Below are 22,097 nucleotides of genomic sequence, written 5' to 3'. Positions count from 1 at the left end.
GGTGCCGCCCCGGCCGGCTCCCTGCGCAGCCCCCGCCGCAGCGGCCCCCGGGGCTCGGCCCCCGCGGGGAGCGCCCGGCAGCCCCCCGTCGGGGCACGGCCGGAGGCGAGCTGAGGAGGGCCGGGCCGAGGGGCTGGGGCAGGCGCTGCCAGGGGAAGGGCAGGAAGGCCGGGCCGGCGGCCCCCGGGGCGCTGGGCTGGGGCACGGCCGGCGGGGGAGCCCCCGGGCGGGCGCTGTGCCTTTAAAGGCTGGGGCTGGCTCTGGGCTCCGGCCTCCCTCCCTCCCCCCGGCCCGGCGGCGCTGGGCGCCGGGAGGAGGCGCCTGCCGCTAACAAAAGTCTGCGGCGGCGGCTTTCCCCTTCCTCCCTCCCCGGGCAACAAGTGGCTGGCGGCGGCTTCCCGGGGGAGGCGGCGGCGGCGGAGCGGCGCTGGAGCATCGGGGGAGCCCCCGCGCCGGCCGCGGGGCGGTGGAGCCTGCGCCCGGGGGCCGTCCCGCCCGTCCTGCTTGTGGATTATAACTGGAGCCGCCTCCCCTGCCCGGGCACCCCGGCTGCGAACCGGGGCGGGGAAGGCGTGCCGATACATCGCTTTTCTTACGCCCTCCCCCCTCCCCCCCCCCCCCCCCGCTTTTTTTTTTTTTTTTTTTTTTTTTTTGAGGGGGAAAGGGTGGGTGTCGGCCACCCGAGAAGACGCGGAGGAAGTAGTCCGGCTGCTTTGGACATGTCGCTGTGAAAACTCCTGGGGGCTCCCCCCCACCCCCCGGCCCCGATCCATCAGCCGCGGCCGCTCGGCGCCCCGCGGTGGAGATGCTGCGCGGCGGCGTGGGGAGGCGGCGGGCATGAGGCGGGCAGGATGGGCGCGAACAATGGCAAGCAGTGCGGCAGCGAGGGTGAGCGGCGGGGGGCCGGGAACCGCGGCGCCCAGACCCTTAAATACCCTTAACTATATTTGCTGGTTTTTGTGTGGTGTTTTTTTTTTTTGTTTGTTTGTTTTTTGTTTTGTGGGTTTTTTTTTTTTTTTAAATGGATGGGAGGTAACTGCTGCCTCAATTCGTGATGCAGGGGCAGCGGTGGGGCTTAAAACGTAGAGGCAGCTCAGGGGTTATAGCAGCCTAACTCCGCTCAAAACTTCTAGAGCGCTCTTTGTAATCCTTTTCTACTTGTCTTTTATATCCCAGGATCCTTATATTATGCAGTATGGTATATGACTGCTTCCTGTCTGAACAGAAAGAAAAAAAATTAACCCCGGGAAGAGGAGGGGGGGAGAGTTAATGTTCTCCAGCTGTTATCCATAGATTATACTCCTGCAATTTCGCTTCAGTGAAACTTTAGTGGGCTTGGTTTTAGATATACAGGGCCTGATTCATTCTTGTGGAAACCTATTAGTCTCGCTGGAGTTGCATCAGGGATGAATTTCAGCTGCTTTGCTGGTGTGAAGGACTACTGGAACCCTCAGCTGGTGTCAGGGAAGCCAATGGCAAGTACAGAAAGTTTGTCTTCCTGCCAGCTAGTTTTAGGCTTTCTTTAACTTCTAGCTGTCTTGTATATGTGTTGCCCTGATACTATTTAGGCAACCGTATAGGATATATGTCTCTTCTCATAGTAGTGGGCAACAATATAGGATCACATCATCCCCCCCCCCCTTTTTTTTTTGTTGTTGTTGAGGGTTTGTGGGTGGAGCGAGGGAGATGGTTTTTCTCGGTTTCTTGGGAGTCCAGAAGGCAACTGCCAAAGAATACACCTCTCTCACATCCAAAATATGCATGGAGATTGTGAAAAGGAAAGGGGAAAACCACCGCTTTTCGAACAGATTCTGCGGTTCCTTTCATTTACTGCCAAATGAGCTCTGCTTTCGGAAGAGTTGAAGTCAGAAGCTTTAAGCTAAAGATACTCTCATTGTTGTAAGGTCTCACTCGCTCAATACCATTGCTATTCTGCATAAACAGGGTGAACCTGGCAGTTGCAATCAAAGCCTCTTTGATTCCTCCTAAAAAGAGAAATCTGAGTTTGTCCCCAGAGTTGAAAGGTTCAGTGTTTATAGTTCTGGTCACTTGCAAAAAATCACATTGCCGAGGGGTGTTTAGCTTGATGATAGGAAGGCATGGCTGCATCCCTGAGCTTTCCCGTGAGATCAGAGGAATGCTTGCTTCAATTAATGCACAATTTTGGGGGAGGAATGTGATGGACACTGAGTCTTCTGCAGCCATCGGTGAAGTAGAGGAGAGCTTTACTCTTCCAGAACTACCTGTCAGGAACAGTGAGGAAGAGGAGGATTGGTGCAATTAGGGTATTCTTAATTAGTTCACCTCTTTCCTCCAGTCAGAGTGGAGGTTGGATCCTGGGAATGCAGACCACATGTGGCAAATTAATCTTTGCAGTACAGACTGTTACCTGGGTTAAGAAATAGGTAGAGTACTAGTTTAAAAATAAAAGACAGTTCAAATAAATTAAAAAAAAATCTCCAAACCCCATGGCCGAAACGTTTATGTTTAGGTAACGTGTCCCATGAACCATTAGTGTGCTTACAGATCTGGGTTTCCTGGCAGCTTCTATGCAGCATCAATTACTGTGAAACTTAGAAGCTTTTGTTTGCTCCTTTCTTTCTGGGTGATGCAGAGGAGAACAAATCTAAATCTGATAAAGCGAGGCCTTTTTTTCATAAGCTGCTGGGGCTTTTGGTGCCTTTGACAACTGAACTGCTTAATTGCCATACAAAGGTGCTTCTTAATGGGAAGTGATTATGACCCCAGGTGGAAGGGTAGCACTCTGAGGAAACACCCGATCGCTGTGTGCTTTAAAAGCAACCGAAATGTCTGGGTTGAAGTTCACAAAGTGGCATCTGTGGTTAGCTATGTGGCACATACTTCTCAGCATAGTGGGCTTTGTAGGTTAACACTGTACTGTGGCATGCCGTTTTAGGGGTGGAGAAAAGTACCTTTGTTAGCTGAACTTCTTCAATGCTGTTTTCTCATTTGCTGCTTGCTAATATTTTGGGTGAGATTTTGGAACGACAACTGCATATTATTTTTAAAATGGCTGTTTTTCACGCAGCCTTCCCATCTGCTGTGGAACTGTGGAATGCCATGAATTTGCCTTAATTGTTGTTCTCATCTCAAAGCTGAAGAGATACATTAGGGCAAGGATAACTCCTATTCAAAATGCCACTTTGGAAACATTCGATAATGTTAATTACTGGGAAATTAGGTTTTGCACAGATTGTTACATTGTTACACTTGCAGGTATTAGGCAATGCTTTGAAATTCACATAGACACGGTGTATGTCAGTATCAAGCAGCTGTCTGAGTGTTTGTGACTGATCAGGTAAACTACACGGTACTGCCTTTATTTATTTGCTTGTCCAAGACTTTATGGAATAGAATTTTATCAGAAGCTACAATTGTCATGCTAAGATGGAGAGTTGGATGCTTGAAGAGTCTAAATTGGATTGTTTACAGAGTTTGCTGAATAGTTCCTGGCACCTTTGAGTATATCTGTTTTCCATAAATTTAATTTTCTAAAAGAGGCTAAAACTTGCTGTGAATGAATCTTAAATGTGAATAAAATTGCTTTTCTGAAAAAATGTCATGCAGATGGATTATGATCACAACACCCATGTAAAAAAAAAGTACACTAAACTTTGTCTACAGGAGTTTACCTCTTTTTAAAAGTAAATTATTCCATACAAGTTTATTTTCCTAGTTTTCATTTGGCCTTAGTCAGACTATTTCTGAAAGCTTGTTTACCTAGAGAAATATGGAGCCTGAGGTTTCAGGCTTAACATAGTGTGCAGTAGATTCCAACTGAAGTGTTAAAGCTTGAAATTAGTCTTTCTGAATATGTTCTAGCAGTCATATTTGAACAGCACGGCTGAAGCTAATAGATCACTGGAGCAAGAAATCCATTTGATCATGGAGCAGTTCTTGTAAGACTTTTGCTTCTGCGGTAGAAATGTATCATCAGTTACCTTAGCAAGAGTGCTTATCTTTGTCCTTCACTTTCTTGCCTCAGGGATACATAATTTGTTTTCTGTCATTGATTTAGTTCTTTGCTTGATTTTTAAATAAGAGGAGACATGCATACCTCATGTCTGATAGCAGAAAGAGCAGCCTGTTGTAGAAGCTATGAGAAATCAGGGGGTTTTGTTCAAGGACCTTTGTTAAAATGTATTGCTAAAGAGAACTGAAGCTGAGCAAAGAAGGCAGTATTCATCATCACTGATGAGGAGGCCGAACTGAAGTGGATTGCACTATTGCTGAGTTATCAGACACCTAGGCAGCTGCTGTTCGTACTTTGCTGCTCATGGTGTCTGTAACAGTTCTGCGCAGGATAGCCTTGCGTGTGCTGGGTGTGAGGCCAGTTGCGTGCTGGCTGTAGAGCCTGTGTTGGAGTGGGTAGCAGCTGGCATTTACCTGCTTTCTTTGGGAAAATGTGACTGAACGCTGTCCCTCTTAGCACCCAAGACAGTTTGGCATCCACAACACGAGGGCTTTAAAATTGCAAGCTTCTGTTTCATAACGAAATTGGCTTTGTGGCATGAGTTGGAGGAGCAGTTGGTGTTCTTGCATATGAAAGGAAGCTGTGGCACTGAGGTGGGATGGCTGCTTTACAAATTAACCATAACTTTTCAACGCTTGTCTTCTTCCCAAGTGACTACTTCATTAAATTGCGAAACCTGAGAAGCAGTCAAATTTGAAAGCAGCTAAATAATGGTACAACATTTTGACGATACCTATGTTCAGACCTCATGAAGGGGTGTCTTTTTAATGAGTCAACTGTCCAGATTGCTGCAGTGGTTGATAAAACTTCCTTTGAGTATCTCCTGCGCTATCTCCTTCCAGAAGCTGGTCTAGAGAGGGTTGGTGACAGCCTGCAGCAGCTAAAATGTATCATGAAAGACTTGATATAACACAGGAGCCTGGTCAGAGGATGGCAAGGGAAAGATAGATGAAATGGTAGCTTAGGCAAGGAAATCAACATCCTTCCCGAATCACAAGCCTTGCTGACAAACTTCTTTTTTTTTTTTTTCTTTCTTTTTGAATCCAAATGTTTAATTTGGGAAGATTTAAATGGAAACTCTTTGGGGATAACTTTAACTCAGTCCTGGTTTTGAAAACATCCTTTCTCCAAACTTGTGGCATTTTCTAGTCACATACCACTTGGAGGGAGAATTCCTGTGTAGATCCCAGTGTCCGCCTAATATAAGTGCCAGTGCAGAAACCTGCCTACGTTATGGGATATAGTTGCCACAAAGCACAGGCAACACGATTCACAAAGGTGGCTTTAACTATGATGTTGTGTGAGCTGGTGTACAGTAGCTGAAGCTTTCTAGGGATTGCCAGCATGTAGCACTGTGGTGAAATGGGTCAGTCTGTGTTTACTCTGGATTAGGTTACTCTTAAATCCCTCCCTTCAGCAGGGAGAAATGGTTAAGATCTCCTTTGTGGACCTACTGTTTCATACTTGTGTCCTCTTTCTTGAGGATGCTGTTGAACACAGTAACTCCTTGTGAATGCTACCTTTGATTTCAGACTAGGTCTCTCCTAATTCAGTGATGGCAAGTGTTTTAAGACACCAGATGTTGTGTATGGAAATCTTTTTAAATCCAAAAGTTCTGTTATTCAGAATCTATAGACTTTTGTGTAAGTGTAGGTTTTGTTTCCCCACAAGGTGTTGGTAGGTTAATTTCACATGCAGTGCTTATGTCAGGTGTGAAGAGCAGTGTAATGTGGTGGTCTTGCACTAGAGAAATGGTGTTAGTAATGGGTGAGCTATTTTGTTTAGAGTTGAATGATAATTGTTTACCAATGGTTTATGCTAACCACTAGAACCTGTGGAGCCCGACAGGATATTTTAATGAGGGTAAGGGAATGTGAAAGACAGTAAATTAGCTTTTAGTGAATAATTTAATTACAAAATTGTGAGCTCCTCCACCCCTCAAGGTGTCATCTCTGTGCATCGCGTTTTCACTGGCAAGGGCAGTTTTTGATTCTGGTATTTATCTTTTTCCACTCCATGAGATTCCTGTAGTCAAGTGAAGTGTCTCATCAAGTTAGGTGCTAAACGGCTCCTAGGCTGTGCAGTTTTTTCCCTATTTTGTTTTGATGTCTGGGTTGCATTTACACATTACTATCTGATGTGTTAAATGTGAAGTTTAGTGTATAGCGCTTACCACTATCTTCCTTGCTGTTCTGCCCATTCCCAGGTGTTCTAAGGAGATAATATATCTTGCTGCTCTTGTAGAATTCTTTGTGTGTGTGTTCTAGTTTGGCTAGTCTTCTCTCATACACCTCCCCGGTGCATAATAGCTGCAACTGAACCATAACGCTCTCCATAGCACTACTGTAAATATTACAGTGCTGCTCAATGACACTTTTTGTGTTGCACTTATTTATGTGATTGTGTTCTGCTTTCTGGTGCTCGGCCATAGTTGATTCCTGCATTTTATCTTTAGCTGGATTCCACTTTGCTGCATTGAGGGAGTTGAGACTTGCCTCGTAACAGCAAAGCTAGGACAGGAAATACAGTGGCATTCAAAATGCCAATCCTTCAAGCAATGTTGATTTTTAAAAGTGAATTTGCACTCTGACAGTGGCCAACTGCTGCTAACCAAAAGTAACCTTCATAAATGCTGCTTATGATATTCTTTTTAATGTAACTTTCAACTGAGCAACGCAAAAGGATTGTGTGTGTGTGTATGTTTACTCGGTTTGGCTCCACAAAGTAAATTTACTCGAAGCTCAGTGCTTATGTTGCTGCTTGTTGTCCAGATCACATGGTGGGGCAGAAGAAGGGTTGAACGCAGCACTTAACTGAGCTGCTGTGCTGCTTTCAGTTTCTCGTAATCCAGAATTTTCTTTCTTCAAAAATGAACTGTGTATGTGTGTATGCAGACATGTGTGTATATATATAGACACACACACATAGAGTAAGAGATTTGTGGGGGATTTAGGCTTTAAAAAGTTGCTAATGTTACCTGTAGTTTCATAGAAAGCAGAACTTAGTGGCTCACACGCATGTTGTTTCATAAAATGTTACTCTCCCATAAAATGCTTATGGGGGAAGGTAGGGTCCCTTGTTTTATCATTATTACTTTGTTAATAGGTATAAGCTAACTAACTGTACTCTAGGGAGTTTGACTTGGATGGTTGCTTCAACCTGGTGCAAGATTAACTGGATGGTCTTTCTTTTGTACGTTAAAAAAAAAAAAAAAATGGTTAACTGAGTGCCAGTCAGAGGCCTGAATAAACTTTGATGCTGGTGATGCATGACATGGAAAGCTTCCATCAGACCCCTCCCATCTAACATAGTAGGAGCCTAGGACTTGCACGTCCTAGTCCTTTTACCCGCTCCCCACAGGCAGGGAAGGAAATGAGATTGTTTTGGTAACTTTCCTAAAATAAGGCTATTTCTGTTCTTTTGAAAGAAAGTCCTTCTACCAAACTGGACTTCATAAAATCAAAGCTGAAGTTGATACTATGTGATTCCTTGTGGAAAAGTACCAATGTGTATTCAGAACTGGGTACATGGGTTTAAGTCTAAAGCACTAACCCCCAAAGTCTCGGCACTTTCTGGAGTTTTCGGTCCTCTGGCTACTTCTGGATTTCTCGCTTCTGTGAACAATTCCTGACTAGGAACTGGTTTGCTTCTTTGTGGGTCTTGTTTGTGTTAGGAAAGCAATGGGCAGGAGGCAGTGCATGATATTTGAAGGCTGAATACACAAGTGGCTTATTTCTGCTTGTAGTCAGCTATGTCTGTATTCTTTAATACAGGGCATGTGCTTTGCTAAATTAGGACAACTATTTCATTAAGGAGTAAAATCCTTCAAGACTTGAAAAACAGTTGGTGGGCTGCCTATAGAATCTGTTCCTTCTTCATAAGGAAAAGAAATATGCTGCATTGTCCAGGTGTACAGATGTACAACTTGTGATTGGATAGATATTCTGCAGGACTTTGTTACTCAAGTAGCATTTAAATTGAGTACTAGTAGTGTTGCTGTATCTGACCTTGGGGAAAAGCTATTAGTTCTGTTGGATCATAACCCTCACTTCAGTTCCAAGTCTGCCTGTGTGCCTTCTAGCACAGACACCACATTAAGAACAGGTTTTTTGGAAGACCTCTTTGGAGGAATAGAAGCATAGAGGAGCTGCTGTCAGCTCAGTGTTAGGCTGTAGGTCATTAAAGAAGAGTCCCCGTTACCCTAGATCACGCCTCTTACATGTTTGCTCCTGTGGTACCTGTCTGTTCATACAGAAGGAGAATTCAGCAGGGAGCATGGGCATTTTTCTCAAGTAATTGTTAGTCTGTGTATTGACCAAAGCAAGGGTCTTTACTCCAAGAAGCTCTAGAGCAGAAACAAATAGGAGTAAATTGTGCTGATCAGAGAAATGCTCTCATATATATTCTACACGGAGGTGTGAAGAAGCGCTGTTGTGATTGTGTTATATAGACTAAACCTGCAGGAAAGCTTGGAATAGGAACAGTTTCAAATATTGCCTTAAAGGAAAGGCTTGAGTTGGCTGTGTTTGAACAAATATTTAAGGAAAAGTTTCCAACTCCATGCCAGTATCCAAATTCAACAAAAGTAAATTCTTGGCAAAGTAGATCTCTTCACCCTATATACTTCTGTGACCTCTACCTTAAGTAAACGGGGGAAAAATTGTTGGGTCATTTTTTCTTCTCTCTCTCTTTTTCCTATATGCATTTCTTACACCCCACCAAGTTGAAACCCATGTTGGAAGATGGACCATGTTGTCCACGCAAATGGGTATTTAACACACATCTATGTTTGTTTGAATTGGGTAATTACTGTAGGGAACTGCATGGCATTGGGAATTTTTTTTTCCTTCCTGTGCTCAACAGTACTGTTTGCTGCAAATGCAATGCCAGGTTTTGTTTATGTGCGTGACTTTTTAGACAAATCTAGAGCAGTGTATCAGTTATCGGTCTGATTTTAGTGGATCTTTGTTCAGCAGGAATGGGTTTTTTTCTAACATATCTGTTTGCAGAATTGAAATAGGAAAATGCATGACACAGCAACTCGAGTTCAGAAACAGGTGGCATAGTGACTCTTGAGCTGAGTCATGTAGTTAGACTTGCGTTGCCATCATATCCTTGCCTTAATAGTGTGTGTGGTTGTACAGTACTAAACTTGGAGCTCTGTGTTCCAGGCAGGCTGTGCTGGTAAACTATTCCCAAGACCCTTCTTGGAGTAAAGAAAGAAACAGGAAGCCCTCTTTCATGCCCCTGTTTTGAATCAGGAAATACCTCTCTCTGAAATACATAAATTTGTCAAATGAGCATCTTAAATCATGGGATGCTTTTCTTTCTTGGTGATATGTGTACAAACGTGTGTAATAAATGTAGGAATACTATACTGAAGTCTTCTCAATTAGCATACTAACTTGGAGGAAGGTGTTTTAATCTTGAGGAAGATCATTTTCATTAACAAATTTTCTTCTCTGTTCCTGTAAAAACACTAATGAAATTTTCAGATGATATTATAAAAGGACCGGTTATGTGGTCAGATTTGTTTGTTTGCTTTCTTAAGAAAGAAAAAAGGAGAAGCCAGAAACACTGGCATAATATCAGTGGATGTTAACTAGGAAGAACTCCTTTAATCAAGAGTCACACAGGCCTGTTTGACATTGAAAGGAGAATTTGGATCAAGTAGTTGTCTCGTTACAAGTGTAATCTTGTCAGTTCATGGGCATCCCAGGCTTTTATTGCCTGTATGACTGCGTGCATTGTGTAGAAGCAGGCCATCTTTCTAAAGCTCTGATGTTAATTTGTTCCCAGATTGCCCACAACCCTCTTTCTGTGTGTGACTGCATGGTATAGAAGAACTTGGAGTTTTTTTGCTTAAATGGTGTAATAATTGCTTAACTAGTATTTAATTTAAATCCTGTCCTTGAGAGAAAGTACAGCTGTTGTGGGGACTGATGAGCAGAAAGTACATGTATATTGGAGAGCTCCTTAGAGTGCTTGTGGTTCTTATGAAACATGTCGTTTTGTCACTGGCACAATAATGGTAGTACTTGACCTAGCTCACCGCTGGAGTGTAAGACAAAAAGCAACAGCTAGTCAACAACAGAAGTACTGAACAGATCACCTCTTCTGTAGTACCTAGTAAAGCATATTTCTATTCTCCATATTCCATTTGCCTTTTCTCTGACAGTTTGTAAGGAAGTTGCTTGTGGCATCAACATAGAATAGTTTGGGTTGGAAGGGACCTTTAAAGGTGACTTAGTCCAACCCCCCTGCAATGAGCAGGGGCATCTTCAACCAGACCAGGTTGCTTGGAGCCCTGCCCAGCCTGACCCTGAATGTTTCCAGGGATGGGGCATCTACCACCTCTCTGGGCAACCTGTTCCAGTGTTTCACCACCCTCACTGTAAAAAATTTCTTCCTTCTATCTAGTTTGAATCTACCCTCTTCTAGTCTAAAACCATTACCCCTTGTCCTATATACTACAGGCCTTGCTAAAAAGTTTGTCCCATCTTTCTTATAAACCCCCTTCAAGTATTGAAAAACTGCAATATGGTCTCCCTGGAGCTGCCTTTTGTTCAGGCTCAACAACCCCAACTCTTTCAGCCTTTCTTCAGTGGGGACGTGCTCCATCCCTCTGTTTTTGTGTCCCTCCTCTGGACTTGCTTCAACAGGTCCACGTGTCTCCTGTGCTGAGGGCTCCAGAGCTGGACACGGTACTCCAGGTGGGGTCTCACATCATTTCTTTTAAACTAAGATGATGGAAACAATAAGCTATTGCTGAAATATGTGGTGAAATTTGTTTATATTATACTACTATGACTCATCCTTTCAGAATTTTTGGAACTTTAGGATTTACTAAAATAGATATAAATAAAAGCCTTTTAGTAGAAGGATTTCAATTCCAGTTAGCCATGCTAGCATTAAGTTGAAAGTAACAGTATGCTCTCTTATGTCAAGAAGATCTAGTAGCTGACCTTCCTCCCTGAGCTGATGTTTGATTGTACTCTTTTTGTAGCCAACAAGCTTGAAAATCCCCATCTGTCTTCAGCAGGGTTTGAGAACATAGGTGCTCTTATGGCAGAGCTTCTTGCTGAGGAATTGCTCTCTTGTTCTGGCATAGTAGACTGCCAGTGGAGATCAGTACAGGCAGTAAAATTTACATTAGACCATTTTCAATGAACTCCTGGCCATAACTCAATGTCATCTTTAGAGCCCGAAGTATGCAAACTCACAGACTGGAAATGACATCTCTGGAGATCTCTAATCCAACCCACTGCTCAAAAGAGAGTCACTTAGAGCAAGTTGCCCAGAACCATGTGCAGTCAGATTTTTGAGCACCTCCAAAGATGGAGACTGTACTCAGTCACCTGTAGATTAAAAAAAAACAACCCACAAAACCCCAACAAAAAAATTTATTATGTTTAAATGGAAGTGCTTATATTTCAGTTGGTGCCTGTTCCCTATTGTCTGTTCACTGGCTGTCAGTGAGAAGAGCCAGGCTCTGTCCTTACTCTACTTTCTCTCCTCTCTAGGTACTTATACACATCGATAAGATTTTCCCTGACCCTTCTCTTCTCCAGGGTAAATTGTCCTGGCTCTCCAAGTCTGTCCTTGTGTGTCAGACACTCCAATCCTTTAATCATATTTGTGGCTCTTTGCTGGGCGCTCTCCAGTGTGTCTATGTCTCTCTTGTACTAGTGAGCCCAGAACTGGGCCCAGCACTCCATACATAGCCTCACCAATGCTGAGCAGTGAGGAAGGACCAACTCTCTCAATCTGTGAGCAATGCTTCCTGCCGACGATGCAGGCTGGGAATACAGTTGGCCTCCTTTGCTGCAAGGCCACACTGTTGGCTCATGTTCAGCTTGGTGTCCACCAGAATCCCCAGATCCTTTTCTGCCAAGCTGCATTCCAGCTGGTGATACCTCCCCAGGTGCAGGATTCTGCACTTCCTTTTGTTGAACTACCTTCCTGAGGCTCTTGTTGGCCCATTTGTCATCTTGTTGAGGTCTGTCTGAATAGTAGCAATGCTTTGGTGCATCAGTCACTCCTAGTTTTGTGTCATCTGTGAACTTGTTGAGGGTGCACTCTGTCCCATCATTCAGGTCACCACTAGTGCTGGAGCTCCAGCTGCACTTCATGCTGCTGATCACAACAGTTTGACCTTGGCACATCAGTCAGTTCTCACTGTCCATTTAGCTAGTCTGTGCTTCATCGGTTTGTCTGTGAAGGTGCTGTAGGAAACAGAGTTGGAAAGTCTTACTGAGGTCAGGATAAACCACATCTGCTGTACTCCTCTCATCCACTGAGCCAGTTGTTTCATTATCGATGTCTGACAGATTGGTCAGGCATGATTTCCAGTTATAAATCCACACTAGTGATTCCCTATCACCCTTTTGGAAATTTTTCTGTCACTTTTCCAGGACTGAGGTGAGGCTGACTAGCCTTTGACTGCCTAGATTGCCCTCCCTGCCCTTCTTGAAGATCAGCGTGATTTTTGCTTCTGTCTAGTCCTCAAGAACCTCTCCTGATTGCCATGACCTTTCTAAGATAATTGAGAGTGACCTTGCCATGGCGCTGGCCAGATCAGTCAGCCCACAGAAGTGCATCCCATCAGGTCTCATGGATTTATGTCTGTCCAGTTTGCTTAGGTGTTTCCTAACTTCATCCTCCTGTACTTCTATTGGTTACTTCTGCTTACAAAAGGTACTACCAGGCTTTCAGAAGCAATAGAGTTCAAGTGTAGCAAGTTCTGGCAAGTGTCGAGGCTGTCTTACAGTAGTTAAGTGTCTCTAAACACTGCTCTGTAAACTTGTGTCTACAGCTGGTTTGGAGTTTTTCAGCTATGATTTATTTTTACCTTATTAACATTTTTTTAAAAAAAAAAGTCTTCTTCATTTCCACTGTATAAAGAAACTCACTTTTTCTCAATGACTATGCTTTCTCTTGGCAAAGAACAGATAAAATACAAGAATCCTCCTAAGAGTTGTGGTGGTCAAATCTGGCTCTGGGTTTTTTGTTGCTGTTTCTGGCAGCATAAATGGTCTGTGCTTTTATGAAAAGCTTCTCCTATGGAGTTTTGCTTGTTTCAGAAGGAACAGCTGGCCCAGGATCACTTTTTTTTTTTTCTTCCCTTGCAAATGCAGATTGTGACTTCAACTAATGAAGAAGTTATATTTGTGTTAATTATGGTAGGAAATAATTTCTGTAGTTTTCAAGTTGATGTAGCTATGACTGCTAAAAATACTTAACAGTAATCCATATTCTGCTGATGTAAAGATCTGCTTCTTTCCACATATTCCAGAATTGCATCAAAAAGGATTTAAATCCCCTATTTAAAATATGGTGTAAGGGATATGGTCATATTCAAGCTTAGAAGAAACTGTTTGTATTTCATTCACTTATGAAAAATGACTGTCTGAAATTTTCTTCTTAAAACAAAGAACGATCATTACCAGATGACACAGTTAATTTTTAATGCTCTAAAATGCTAGTAGATAATTCCCAGTTTAGAATCTTCTGTTTAAAACTGAAGCCATGTACAACACAGCATTAGATGTAGCAATACCCAAAGCATGATACTTGGCAATGGAATTTACGTGTTGGTATTAGTACTGAAAAGCTACCTTTAGGTTAATTCACCTGCTAATAAATGCTCAAGGAGTAATGTTCTGTGTGGGAGAGGGGGTAACTTTCTGGAAAGATGAAAGGCTAAATGGCCTGTGACATAATCAGACTTATGAAAGATAGTGGGAGCAGAACTGTGTCCACAGGGCCTGAATTAAACTGTTCAAACATAAAAGATTTTAGAGGTGACATTTTTAAAATGGTTTTTCTTTCCATTTGTATGTATAGAGTATGCAGCATAGTCCAGTATGAAGTTTTTTTTGGCATTCATTAGGCACGAGCCGAATATTTTGCTTATGCCTTCATTTCTCTTGGGAAATTACTGCTCTTTATTCCCCCATGGGTGTACCTTTTGTTGCACTGTGTGGTTGTCTTTATGAAGAAACATGAATACTTGTTGTGGGTATTTATTTCTCTTGCCAGGAACTGCTGGAACAAAGGTGAATGTGAGATTTCCTCTCCCTCAAACAATTACTGTTTTTTTCCAGCTTTGACTCTGGTTCCGGGAGGTTCTATGAGAGAGCGCTTTGCTCATATCTGAGAAATTATCCAACTGTGAATGGGCTTACAGTTTATCAAGAGGTAGCATCAGAATTGTGAGTAAGGGGAAGCATTAGTATCTGTTTGGTTGTCCAAGAGCTTATTCATTGAAATATTGTGTGCGTGTTTAGGGCTTTGGTAACGATGTAATTTGCTTCTCACCATGAAAGTACGTAGTATGTCAAGTTGTATTTCTGTCTCTGAGACCTGAACTGGAATAACTGCCCAGCATCTTAAAAATGGTACGTATTTCTTCAGTTGTGGGTTGGCTAACAAAGTGGAATTGAACCACCTTATTGCTTACCGTGTTTGAGCACAGGAAGAAATGTTGGCAGCGGAAGCTGGACACAAGAGAATGCTGCAGACCCATTCCTTTCTGGGTTTCCTGCTTTCAGTTTGCCAGGCCTCAGTTTCTATAGAAAATAAATTTATGCCATTCTGTAGATAAGATCTCGTCCTGCCCTTCCCCCTGCTGTGCCCTTCTCTGAAGTGTAGGGTTTCTTCATTAAGTCCCTACATGAGCAAAAACATTCCTAGAAAGTGAAGTTTGGCTTCCACAGGATTAGAATCTAAACCAGAACAAGCCTGGTCAGACACAGGAGCCTTTCACGCAGCAGAGTTGGCTGTTAGTGGTTGTGTGGTTTGTCTGTTTGTGCCTTTTAAGCGCCAATTAATCCTACCCGTGTTTTCCTCGATTTTCCTCCTAATTGAGGTATCGACACTTGGCTGAAAGGAGTGTGGTAGGTAGGACACAGAGCCTAGTCTTTTCATGAATTGAGTCATACTGACAACTGCCTTGTTCCTAATGCTAGCCATCCATGGTTTTGAGGAAATGTAAGACAAATTGCAAAGGATTCTGAAAATTTAGGAGGTATTTTTGAGCCAAGGCCATGTCTCTAACTATACACTTGAGAGAAGAATCCTCACACAGTCTTGCTTTAACCCTGTAGATGCCAGATTATGGATAGCAAGCGGAGTGTGGACAAATTCCCTATATAATCAGAACCACTAATTCTTCTTTTTCTTTATTAGTTGAGTAAATCATGTATTTACCAAGCGCTGAAAATGGTAGTGCTTGGCCATGGGGCAGCCCTATGCAGAGAGCCATCAAGTCTGCTGGCTTATACCCAAAAGCAACCATTTTGTACAAGATATGCCCTTTATCTCGCATGGTGAATTTTTCCAGTAGGTAGCATTCTCCAGAAATAATGAGCGCAGTCTAGTACAAAAACTCTGTAATGGATACATCAGGCTCACCTATTGGTACGTAGTAACCTAGCCCTGTAGCCCTAGACGGCTGGTGGGGAAGCCTGGTTTATCTACCCGGGTAAGGAAGGGCAGGATGGGGAAGGGGGTGATGTCTCCAGAGTTCCTCAGGCTTTCACACGAATCCTTAACTAGTAGGCAGCGTGGCTGCACTTAAACAAGTGTGCTCTGTTTTATTTTCAGTTTTACATGATAGCTGCTTTTGGTCTTTGTTTTTGTAACCTGCAGCAGTGTTGGAGGTGCAGGATGAGCAATGTGAGAGCTCAATGGTAATTGCAAAGAATTCTCAGGGTTTTCATTGATTTCTAATCTGCTTTGATTTAGCATACTCTCCAGAAATTCTATGATAATCATGCAATTCTACTCTGTGATACCTTTGCACTCAGCTTTTCCCAACTGTCCCTCAAATCCTCTGCAGTTCCTTACCTCTCTCTAGAACCTTTCTCCAGGAGGAAAAAGTATACATAACTTCTTCATAGGTCTTGCATGTGCTATACGTCACCTGGATGGGATTTGATCTGAGGTTCCATAGTGTCCAATGAAAAATCTCTTGTTAAGAGCAAGAACTGCTACTGTCCCTCTTTCATACTCATAGGTTTGGATGCGTGTTGTCAATACAGATTATTGCTACCTAAATCAAGTAGTGTTGTAGGAGAATTGGGCCTGCTGTTTAGCTGGTAGTAGTCGATGTCAGAACTAAGACTAACAAAACTTTCCATCTCTTCCCTGCTTTAGAAATGGTTTCTACTCTAAGTTGATTTGAAGATGAAGATTGCCACCCCCCACCCCCCCCACCCCGCATTTATTGCATTGTAACAACATATGCTGTTCCAATGTGAGGAGTTTTCTGCAAAACTTTCTTTGTAGACTTGACAATAGGAGGTTTCAGAAAAAAAATTAAACATAATCTCAACTATATTTTCTAGACCCTTGAGTCTTACAGCTGAAAGCACAGAGGTGGAGTTGCAGTGGAAAGGTGTGTGTGTATTTAGAAGATCAAGCGAAAAATCTTTCCTGGACCATTCAAGAGAGGTTTACTGGTACCCAGTAGAAGCTTCTCTTCAATTAATAAAAACATCCTTTGAGTGAATGCCTTACAGATAGCAGGTCAGTCTGTTTCACTAGTGAATCATCTAGTGAACTGATATGTTTCTGATTTTAACATGCGTGTGTTTGGGTGGTAGAAAATGGTGGAAGATTAGCCGATTACATGTAGTATTCGGTGCTATTCTCTTCTATAGCAATATCAAAATTGAGTTTGCTTCAGTTTTGAGAAAGGAACCTTATCTCATGGTATGGCTGAGCCTATTGACTTTGGAACAAGAGTCTACTGCTTTTTTTAAATGGGTACTTTTTAAAAAAGGACTAAATATCTTTTTTCTTTTTTAATCATCCTTCATGATGGAACCATGGAAAAGTTAAAAAACAAACAACACCACCTTGATATTGTATTTAGGTTTTGCATTTGCCTGCAGAAGAGCTGAAGTCCTGTGTTGGTAATACCAGGACTGCAACGTGAGTAATACATTTTGGACTTCTGTGAAGCTGTGTGATAAGAATAGAAATACCTGGACAGTAAAATTCTTTAGGAAGAGTTTTAGAAGGTCAATGCATATAATGGAGCTGATGTGTGTTCATACTATGCAGTGCTGTTGATATTCTGGCCTTTTAGTTTTACAAAGTAGTGCATTTTAAAAGAAAAAAATTGCATTCATAACTAAACTTTTAAGCCCCTATTTTTTTCTTAGTATACGTGCTAAGTAATGGAATTTCTAAAACTTTAAGCTCCAGAATTCTGGGAAGAATCCTCAAAGTAGTTTTCAATCTGGTTCTAGTAAAATGGCTTTGAAGAGTTAAGGCTGAAAATACAATTTGCGGTGTTCTGTGATCAACATCGACCTTTGTGATTTAAAATGGTGGCTTATTTCTGAAATACTTTATCTGAGTAGTGGAAATATGTTGTTAATTTTTTATTGAATATTCTGTATTCTGCAATATTCCGATAGCAACAGTCAAATGTACTAAGTTGTACCTAAGAAAAAGCTCAAACAACCCAGCACAAATTATGCGAGAATTAAATGCGTGAGAAGACTGGAAGGCAGACTCACCGTCCCTTCCTTGAGACTGTCCAGCCCACATCAGTTACACAGGAAAGTCATTCAGGACTGGCTGTCTTCTGAAGTGTATCAGTGGAGCCTTGATAACTTTAGTTGCCAGCAGATCAGAAACCAATGCTATGCATTTTTCATAAACAGTTTTCTGTGATGGTTTTCAAACTTTGGCAGAGAAGGAAAAGAAATGCCCTCTGACTTCCTTTTATGTGAGACTGAGAAACAAAGAAACTGGCAAAATCTGTACTCTTCATCAGATATGCTCATTTTCAACTCTGATGGGTTTTATGTAGGTGTTCTTCTTTTCACCAGTGTTGTCTGTTTTTTTAAAGGAAGTTTATATCCACACATATACACTTTCTTAGTATGAAAATCTTTAGTAGTACCTTCATTAAAAGCAGAATGTGATTTTTTTTTTTGAATGTATTCAATATATACAAACAATGCTAATGCTTTGTGTTAATCTCTCTTAATGTAGTACATTGAATTGAGACTGTGAAATGTGACAGCCCGTGTGTGTGTGGGTTTTTTGGTGTGGTGGTTTTTTTTTTTTGTAGGGCTATTCCCTTTGGAAAGTTGGAGAACTAAAATATGAAAATTATTTTATTGATGTTATGTATTCTTAGTTTGCTGCTCAGACGAGACACCAGATGCAGTAAACTGGGTATTCCCTTGGGATTTTTTGGTGGGGTGTTCTGTGGTGGAGGATACAGCGATGCTGCATCTGATCAGTGGCAGAGCAACACCTTTAAAGTGGAGCTGTGCTATCATAACTTTTGTGAACTTAAAAAAATGTATTGCTGTCTTCCATTTACTAAAGGACTGACTTATCTTTCTCTTTCCCAGTAGGTAAAAAGAGCTAGAGTAGCTTAATGTCATCTTTCCTCTTTGGTTATAGTCCAAACCACCTCAAATATCTGGCATATCAGGCAGCCCTTCAGTGCTTTCTAAGTTGGGAAGAGTACCGCTGGTTTCTTTTTTTTCTTGGAGGTTGACTCTTTGCAGGAGAAGTAAGAAAACTTCTCTGAAGAGATCACGTCAATTGTGAGTGGTAGATGGACAACTCCTCATATTTTGTAGTTGCTTTGCCACTTACACTTCAGAATAAATCTTCATGTAATGGATTTCTGGTTTAATAAAGTTGTACGGATAGATAACACCGTTTAGAGAAGTGACACAAAGGCTTTCAGAATTCTTTTTAAAGAAAGCTTGCCACTTGAATTACTTCCTGCGCTGTCTTGCAGTGTGAACTGCTACAGAGCTCTGCAGCAATGCTGGAACAGTTAAGATTAGGTAAGAAAGATTTTCTCATTTTTCCAGGTAGGGCTTTGAACGTTTGAATGAGGTTAAAAAAAGAACAGGTAATGAATCCATCCAGAAGCTGCCAAAGGAATTTAAGTTTGTAATTTTGGGTCAAATCTGGTATCGCTCCTTCAAGAGCTGCCTTTCAAATTCTCTCTGCAGCTGAAAGCAAACCTCAATCTAAGATTGGTCTGGATTCACATTATTGCATTCTGAGACACAAACATCACTGATTGTTTCCTAGTACTCTGATCCTTGGGTTCACCACTAATCCTGTTGCCTGCTGCTCTCTTGTCCAACAACAGTTCCTCATAGTTCAACGGCTGTCTTCAAAGTAAATGAAACCTTGGGTATGCTCCCATGTGGAGATGGTTCGCTGACTGCAACTGCTGCTTGACTCTGCAGCTCAGGTAGTGTTTTATTCTGCACTGGTGTAGTTCTGACTGTCCAGAAGCGTTTAACATCCTGAAAATTTTTTTTCTTGCGCCTCCTAATCCCATTTGAATAAATTGTGACGTGGCTTAGAAGCTATTCTTACCTTGTTTAGTGGCACAGTTATCTCCTTAGATGATAGTAAGTATTTGTCCTCTGCTGTGTAGTTTAAGGAGGAGTGTGGGAGAGTGGGCACTGCAAGGGCTTGTGTTGTTTTGAAAATGCTTTTTGGGATCCAGACAAAAAGTAATGTCTGGAATATTTCTGTTTATTGTCTGTGAGAGGCACAGGAAATAAGAAAGGCCAACAAAATTATAGCAGCCAGCAAACTCCTCTGAAGCAAAGGAAAATTTAGGAGCGACAGAACTGGGCTTTGCTGCCCACTTGGTCTCTGTTGCACATTTCTCATAAATCTAGTGACAGAACTGGATCAAGGCTCCTTCATTCCAGAAAAGCAGAGGGGGAAATGAAGCCAGAGATTCAGAGCCAGATTACTGAGTAGAAAAGGGAGAAACCTCTGTTTTGCAAAACCTCCTGACTCTGTAGGTGAGCTCTCAAGTAGGCACCAGAGCTGCAGACAAGTCTGTAGGCAGGATTTTCTTCCATTTTCACTTAGTAGAATAAATGGCTTTGATTTTCCTTTTGCTAGTTAGGAGCTGCAGATGGTAGTGGAAGATGCTAAGGACAGATGTTCTGCCTAAGTGTGAGGAAACTGATGTAAAATACTGGATGATCCTGTACTGCCTTGACTAATTGGGAATCTCCAATCTTGGGAAAACTCTATCTCTGTGGCTCTAAAGATAAATGACCTACCAGGTCTGCAAGTTCAAGGCAAAGTTTTTTGGCCTTCTGGTTTTTTGTAGCCTTGAACTGTTCGATTTTTAGGTTAAACAGATGCATAAACAAAAAAATAAATGTAAAACTTAAACCTGGGCAAGTGGCCATAGTATACACACTAGAGTTTCTGCTTCTTTGAATGTTTAATGACAATAAAATAAATTATTATAAAGTACTTTATGCCTCATTTGTAACAAAGTAACACTTTTCTCTTAAAATGTTGTTGCCACATGTGTGGTGGAAAAATGCTATTTAGACTTTACTTTTGGTTGATACTAACCTCAAACAGTGACTGATTCCTTGGGATTAATTGGTGTGCTTCCTGCTAACCCCAAACATGTACTTGACCTGTGAGAGTGTGCTGCTGTGGGACTGCTTGCCTTCCCCGTGACACGTGGGCATCTGAGATTGTCCTTCAGAGCAGTACTTTTTTGCATGGCTTTCCATCAGGGAGAGACTCTGTGTGTTGTGCTGTTACGTTTCTGTCATGGAGTTTAACACTATTTTTTGCTCTTATCTTAAGAAATACTGCACTTTGTGGAGCTGATGCTCATCTCTCAAGACGGAGCACTCAGGGTTTGTATAGTGACTATGTGTGTGTCCAGCGATTTCATGTTTTAAATTAAAATCTTAATGGCAGTTATAAACAGTGGCAGAAGTAGGAACTGGAAGAAAAAGGCTGTATGCACAAGGTTTCTCTCTCAAGGCGTTGGAAGTACCTTTGCCCAGAGGCTGAAATAGGTGTACTGGCTGAAACAAGAGATCCCTCTGGCCTGGTTCCTATCCTCCACAGCAACCCTTAGCGAATCCCAAAGTAAGAATAGTTTATATGAAATCACACGAAAAGTTATTTGACAGAACCTGAAAGCTAGAATTCTTTTCTTTAGGAGTGGGACTGATATCTGAAGCAGAAATGAGATATGTAGGTGCACTTTTCTTGTTAGGTCTTCACTGCTGCTTATTTGAAATGTTACAGTTCTACTGACTGCAGTAGTCAGGAGAAGTAAAAAGCTGTGGTCATATTTTGTGTTCAAAAATGAAAGCCTGCAAACTGTGATCGCAAGCCTGCAAACTGTGATTGCGCATGCCTATGCTTACCTGAAAATGTTTGTTTCTGACACCTTGTGGTTGAGCCCCACAGAGCAGCAGCAATGTGAGAAATTTCGTTAGGGTGAGCCTGTTTTTTCCCTTGCTGTATAATGCTGCTTTTCTAGCTTTACTCCAAAAGCGCAACCTTGTTGTGTGAAAATGTATTAACCTAGTTGAGTGAATTCCTCCTTTCAAGATGATAAAATTAATTGAAGCTCCATGAATTTGTGTTGAACTATGAAGGACCGTTCTAGGGTTCTGGAATTTCAATTTTGTCACGTGTATAGTACATGCCTAAGTATTGGATTTATGGACCATAAGAACTAAAGCTGCCTTTTTCCAAGCTTTTTTATTTTTCCTGCATAAGCATTTTTATTGTTCATCTGTTTTCAATAGCTCTCAATAAGGGATGGGTTTTACAAAACATTTTTACAGTAAAAGCTTTGAAGCATATCGTTGCTTGAGTTCATCTTACCCTGAAATAGCTTTTTCTCAAATACTTTGCCGTATCACATGGGACTGCTGTAGCTCCAAGCCCTGGCTTGGACTTGATGGGTCTGACTGGGGCAGCTTTCACTGAGAGTGACTTTGTCTACAAGTCTAAGCCTCTGTTTGCATGCAGAAGGCATGCTTGTTCTTCTGGAAGTCTCTACTTCAGAACACTGAGACTACCTTTAATACTGAGGGTGAGCACATTGTGAGAGCTAATCTACCAGCTCTGTATAGCTATAAGCCCTCTTAATTTTAGTTTGGTTTATGTGGGGGAAAAAGACATTTTCAAACATAGTCTGTAATGGTTTCATCAAGTCAGATAAAGTACCATTGGAGAATCCATTTATTGCTGCTATAACAGTCTAAACTGAGATTCTCATCCATGTAGAAGCTTTGCATCAGAAGAAATGCTGTTG

General features: G+C 42.0%; 1 protein-coding gene across 1 annotated transcript in view; it reads left to right on the top strand.

The window, feature by feature from the left end:
• Positions 1 to 271: 271 nt before the first annotated feature.
• FBXL7 (F-box and leucine rich repeat protein 7) overlaps positions 272 to 22,097 on the top strand; it is a 196,483-nt gene continuing 174,657 nt past the window's right edge. The window contains exon 1 of the mRNA XM_055705667.1: positions 272 to 888. Within this exon, the coding sequence (XP_055561642.1) occupies positions 852 to 888 (37 nt within the window). The 5' untranslated portion in view covers positions 272 to 851. The remainder of the gene's footprint in view (positions 889 to 22,097) is intronic.

Source organism: Falco cherrug, chromosome 3, assembly GCF_023634085.1.
Source record: "Falco cherrug isolate bFalChe1 chromosome 3, bFalChe1.pri, whole genome shotgun sequence".
Lineage (NCBI taxonomy): Eukaryota > Metazoa > Chordata > Aves > Falconiformes > Falconidae > Falco > Falco cherrug.
Note: the sequence above shows the minus strand (reverse complement) of the source record. Positions and strands in the feature narration are given on the sequence as shown.